Source organism: Zingiber officinale, chromosome 1B (genome assembly GCF_018446385.1).
Source record: "Zingiber officinale cultivar Zhangliang chromosome 1B, Zo_v1.1, whole genome shotgun sequence".
Lineage (NCBI taxonomy): Eukaryota > Viridiplantae > Streptophyta > Magnoliopsida > Zingiberales > Zingiberaceae > Zingiber > Zingiber officinale.
In genome coordinates, this window is record NC_055986.1 from 44,610,748 (window position 1) to 44,617,350 (window position 6,603).

General features: G+C 35.7%; 1 protein-coding gene across 1 annotated transcript; it reads right to left on the reverse strand.

The window, feature by feature from the left end:
- Positions 1-1,548: 1,548 nt before the first annotated feature.
- On the reverse strand, positions 1,549-2,052 carry LOC122038181 (proline-rich receptor-like protein kinase PERK12). The gene has a single exon (XM_042597818.1). It carries the CDS (start codon positions 2,050-2,052, stop codon positions 1,549-1,551), a length of 504 nt encoding a protein of 167 aa, XP_042453752.1.
- Between the last annotated feature and the right edge of the window lie 4,551 nt (positions 2,053-6,603).

A 6,603-nucleotide genomic window follows, 5' to 3' on the forward strand; every position in this document is an offset into this window, starting at 1 on the left:
AATTTAATATATTTGTTTATATTTTTCATAAGTAAAAAATAAAATTTATAAATTCAATATCAAAATTATTATTATTTTATTTAAAAATTGATTCATGAACTTAACGAACGTGTTCACTAATTAACAAGTCTCATGTTAAAAATTTATTTATCTTAACAAGTCTCATTAAATGAACTTAAACGAATTTTTAATGAATCGAATTTCAAATAGCTCATGAACCACTTAATTTATTTACACTCCTACTAACAACTTATATTAAAATGAGATTATTATTTTTTAAATAAAACATTATATTATCCTGAAATTGATTTGCAAATTAAATTTGCAGCCATTTTGTAATTGTCAAATTTGAAGGTGCAACGTGCTTACACAATAAATTCAACGTTTCTTTTACAAACTAAGAACATTTCTTACTTTTTGAAAAATAAATTTTAGAATTTTTTTGACCAACTAAAATTTTTTATCTTTTAATTATAATTATAATGTAAGCATGTACATATAATTAATATATAAATATGATATTATTAAAATATCTTTATACATATATATATATCTTTTGACTAGACAGATTTGGACTATTTAGTATTATCTTTCTTTTAATTAACAAACTTTGAAGTAATTGTCACACATTTTTTAAATGAGAATAAATTATAGAATGTATTTATCCTAACTTTTAGCATGGAAAAGATAGACACTCAATCATATATTTTATATCCATTAAAAATTAAAGTTCAACATTTATTGAAACAAATCCGTTGAAGCAAGAAGCTATAAAGAGTTGGCAGCCTTTAAAAGTACGCATGCGTTGAATTAAGCAATAAAATGATTTGGTTGATTTGAAAATGAGCCGGCCAAATTTAAGGCACAATGAACCTTTCTAAGTTCTGACTTTTAGCATACACAAATTTATGATTCAATTAAAAATCTTAAATTTATAATGCACAAACGAACATGGATTAATACAAAATGACTGCGACCTTCCTAGCTTTAAATTAAAACTTCACATGAATTTATAATTTGAAAAATATCTTAAGAGTATTTTAAAAAAAAAATGTATCACAATTTATGTCTAGAATGTGAAAAATATTCCAACCTCAAAGCATGCGTGTGAAATCACAACTAAGGCATAATTTATTCTGCAAATAAAATTTAAACGTGTGTGTTTGTGGATTTGACTGATTGAATATTTAACACAAATCAACAAGAATTTGATTTTATAGTCAACCCTCTACAATTAATTTCAATGAGATAGAATAAGAATAGTATAAGAACAATAAGAACTCACAACAGATTTATGGCAAATAAAGAACTGGATTAAACTATGTTTACAATGCATATTAAATATATGAACTGCACTTTTCTCATAATCTATCTCCTCTGTCTTCCCTACTGGTCTAGGATAGATGGGTGGGTGGGGACGCATCCCTTTTACCACGTAAAACTAAAGGAATTGAAACTAATTCTTCTAGAATTAATTAATCTATCTGCGGGAAATCGATAACTCCATCCTACTCATCAAAGAAAGAATCGATCATCATGTTTCCGATTTCAAAGAATCTCCCTGTGAGTGGCGTAGCTGTACCTGGACCGCCGGATGTTGTCCCGGCGCTTCTTGTAGACCACCGCAGCCGCCGCCGCCAGGACCGCCGCCGCCAGTATCAGACTCACCACTATCGCCGTTTTCTTCCCCCCGTTCATCCCGCCGCCGCCGCCTTCGCCATCTCCCTTCACTTTATGGCTCAGCGCTGCCCTTGAATCGGCGCCGTTGGGCACCGGTGCGGGTACCTTCGTGATCCGGGAGGGGGACGGCGACTCGGGAGGTGGAGACGGAGAAGAGTGTGGGGTTTCTGGCGGTGGAGAAGCAGGCGAAGTACTCAGAGAGGGGGAAGGCGCCGGAGGGGGTGCATTAGGAGTGCGGATCGGGCCACCGGGGACCGGCGACTGCGACGGCGACGGTGACAACGCGGAGGAAGTAAGATCCGCCACTGAAAGCAGTAATAGGACGAAGGCTGTGGCGGAAGAAGAGAGGAGCATCGCCGCCGCCGCCGCCATGGGAGGACCAGTGGAGAGAAATCCGGCGACAGATCTGATGGAGAAGCGGATGGTGATGTGCTGTCAAGGAAACGGTGGTTGGGCATGATCACCGCCGAATCGGGCTTACAGCTGTCGGATGGACGTTTCTGGGGAGGATCCACTGCAGTGCCCGATTCATGGAATCCGAATGACGAAAGTTTAGCCACGTCGTTCGGAATTTTAAATCGCAGTAATTTGACACATGATTGCCGATGTGGGTCTGTACACGGTAGCGGGTAAGCGGGTAGGGAGTGGGAGTGGGAATATGGAATGAATTTCTGCCGAATTGGTGCGTACGAATTGGGTTCGTTCAAATACGAATAATTGTGGGGCAACGCCTTTTATTAAGCACATGATTGTGCTCAGTGAATGATAACGTTGACTAAGACGGGTCAATGGTCAATTTACTTTGACTTCAAATAATTACTTCCATCTTCTTTTTCTTTTTTCACATCCAAAAGTATTTTTAACTTTATAAAATTGTTTTTTTTATTCTTTAAAAAATTTAAATTAAAACTTTTAACTTTTAGAGTATTACAGGATTATCAACTAGTTTCAATGAAAAGTGTTGCATAAAATTAAAAATAATATATATATTTTTTAACATGGAAAGAGTGTATCCTAAGGACCTACTTAAGACCTGAGTGTGAGTAAATACAAATAGAGATAGTCAAGTCAATAAGCGTTTTAAATATTCTTCCCTTAAAAACATTTTAAATGAAAAAACTATTAGAATATGTTTATATATTTCATTCTTAAAGACAAATATAAACACGAACCATCAATACGTAAGAAATCAAGTTTAGGACAAACAAGATGAAATCATAAAGGCATATTTAAATGTTCACTCATTAAACTAAGTTTAGGAGTCAACTTTAATCTTGGTCTTAGGATGAAAGCTTAGGACCTATTCAAAATCCCAAGAATTAGGTGACTTTAAATAAAGATCTTTAAGACATATTTAAATGTTCGCCCATTAAAATAAGTTTAAAATAGTACCATACCTATTTTAGAATTTGATAAAGGTGGAGGGCCCATTTCCAATATTATATGTTGGCAAAATCACATTGGGCGTGTGAAGAAAGATGTTGTGGTCAAAGTGTTAACATTAATGTCAATGTTACAAGGACACTTTCATATGTTATAGGTTGATATTAGTATTAATCATAATGTTTGACTACTTATTTAACAATTTATTTACTCATCTATTGTATTAGTTCATTGTAGAACTAGGAAGCTTAGTTAATTGAGCCTAATTGTCAAATAATAGTTGATATGCGTCAAATTCCATCATCTTGGAACTTGAATAAATGCAATGTTTATTGAAAAGACAACCTAACTTCTGGTACAATTAAGCTCGCAGGTGATTTTGAGTATTTTTTTTATGGTAAAGTATCAGGATGCTTTCTTAGATATCTAAGTAAAGATTGAGTGATCGTCTTAACTGATAATTTTTTTTATTTATGATTTTTTAATTTATCTGGATGACAGATGAAAATCGAATTCGTCGTCCATAAAATTAATTAGTATAAACGGAATATATGATGCCAATATATTCCAGTAGATTGAGTAATTTTAACGTGCATAACAAATTATTTAAGTTAGCTTTATTTTGTATTTGTAATTTATTCATCAAGTGCGTGATGGCTTGATAGAGTGCATGTGTAGAATTGACTCAATTGAAAGCCAGTTTAAAGTCATTAAGAGTAGAGGTGAGCATTCTTGAATTCGTTAAAATCGAAATAATGGATTTTTTTTATTAACTAAATTGATCGATTCATACTATTGAAATTGAACCAATCGGACAAATAAAAAAATATTATTTTTTAAATAAAAACTAAATCAGTTTATAAAAAATAAAATATCTTAATATATTTGTTAAAAAAATAATTTAATAAGTTTAATTTATTTTTAAAATCTAAAATAACTTATTTAATTAAAATAACCAATGGTTTTAAAAAAAAAATGAAATTAATTACAAGGTGCGGAACTTCTAGATCGTGACTATGAGCTTGTTTATTTTATTCCCAAGTTGTACATTTTCTACTATATCCTTTTGCTCTTACTTAAACTGTCAGATGAAATTTTATGCCTCCAGAAAGATTCTGGGAAGAAAACTATTAGTAGACTCACACTTAGTGTATAAGTCTTGGACGTATTTATTGGTATAGGTTACATTAATAATTAAATTCAAATTTTAATGTATGACAAATGTTAAAATTATACTTATGTTTTCTAACTTATTTTGCCAATTTATCAAAAGGCGTGTCTTGGATATTGTATTTATTAAAAGGTGCATCATAGTTTGGTTTTTACCAAAGGGCACCGTTTATTCATGTGAAATTTCTATTTTAACCCTTCCGCCAACGCCCCCTCCTTCGTTGTGAATTTTCAGGCATCCGCCCCACAATTTGAATTATTTTGACTTAAAAATAATGTTGCGTTCATTTTTTTCCTCCGTCTGTCAACTCGGCCATGCCTAGGTGTTCTTCGTAAGTTTCCAATTTCAGCTCCAATATTGTGGCGAAATCGTCCTCCTAGTGAAACCCTAAGTAATGTGTTTGTACCTTGATCAAGCGACATCTAGCATTTAGACCTTCCGATCTAACGTTTGCGAGGCTCAGGTGTAGGGTTTTAGGGTTTCCGTCAATAATCTTTTTTCATAATGGCGCAAAGAAAGGGATCCGTTGTATCGTCCTCTCCACTTCAATTATCTGTAAAGGTATCACCTTTCGAAAGTCTGTTAATCTAAAACTCTGTGATTTTGAAAAGCTCAACGAGTATGATTTAAAAATTTTTAAATTTTCAAAATTTAGGGTTCAGTGGATGTTGGTCAGAAACTGCATTGGAATAGTGTATTAGGTCACTTTAAAAGTTTTTTTCAAGCATCCACAAAGAAAGGAAGACATCATGGATCTGTGATTTTACATGACCGACACATAGCAATGATCAAACAGTGACCCTTTAGCATTTTTTTGGACATACAAGATATGCAACATATCCGTGGTATTTTGGTCAATATATTTCAAAATTGGGATTCAAATGTAGGTGCAGCGGAGGTCGGCAAGAGGGGGGGGGGGTGAATTGCTCCTGAAAAATTAAAACTATACCCTCCTCGGAATTCAACTCAAAAATAAAAGCAGCAGTAAAATAATAACAACTAAATTAAGGAGATAGAAAATAAATCAGAAACAGAATTTAAACTGGTTACAACCAAGAGGGTTGTTAATCCAGGGCGATGAAAAGCGCACTAACAAAAATCTCCTTCTCTGAAGGCGGAGAAGCCTTTTACACTTTTGAAAGCTCACTAGTTGCTTAGGAATTGCTTATGGTATTGATTGCTTGAGTTGTATTGAATTCCTAGCTCTAGGGGCCTTTAAATAACCTCTGGAAATTCTATCTCGGAGGTCCAGGGCACCTCCAACAGAGGTCCAAGGCGCCTCCAAGGGGTGAGCGGATAAAACTTTATCCGCAGCGCAAACGGTCAGTTTTGACCTGTTGAAGGCGCCTTCAACAAGGTTGAAGGCGCCTTCAAGCTGGAAGCGCCTCCAAGCCTGATAGAGGCGCCTCCAAGCTGGCAGCTTGAATTCCAGCTTGCTTCTTTGCTTCGCTTTGACTTCCGACGCTTCGATCTTTTGGGTGATTGCGGCCAACCGGAATAGGGCTCACTCGAACCCAATTCCCGGCCTTCTCCTCGAGCAGGCTTCCGTCCGACTTCTCGTCTCTCGAACGCCGCGCACGTTCTTCTCGCTCCACCGGAGTACTCTTCCGCAGCTCTCTCATCCTTCGGACGCACCAAGCCCGTCGGCTCCCTTCCCGTGCCGTCCTTCTCGCTAGCTGCGTCTTCCGCTCGACTTCCTGCGCTCCTAAGCTCCTGCACACTCAGACACAGGGATCAAACAAAGCAGGACCTAACCAACTTGGTTGATCACATCAAAACACTCATGGGGACCAACATCAAATACTCAAACCTTCAGATTCTCAAGTACAATGTAATTTCATTACGAAGTAGCTGTATAGTAAAATTAAATATTTTGCAAAGGTGAATAATCTAGTCAGCTAATGGCAGTGATAGTGGGTTCTTATTACAAACGAGGCCTGATACGATATCGTATCAGGCCCAGCGTGTGGTGAATACTTATGTATATGTTTGTAGATGTCAACTAATCATTTAACTTAGTCAGGCATTCCGGTTGCCTTCGCAAGAAGAGACGTTTCATTGCTCCTTGGTATTGCAGACCGAGGAGCTTCGATTCCGATCAATTCAAATAAAGCAGGTGGTGACCTCTTTCTAACATGCTTCTAAAATAAAAAAGAAGCTACTAGATCAAGAATTGAGGAGTTGCTTAGATTTTATGAAAATCGCGTTGAAGGAGAAGATGATGTTTTATTATTTATAAATTCTATATTTTGTATATATTTATTTGTGTCTTATTTTCTTCTAGTACATATAAGGTCCCGTTATGTCTTATAGATGTAGTAGATGATTTTGAGAATCTTGCTAGATTCAACTGGGTTGAAGCTATCCAT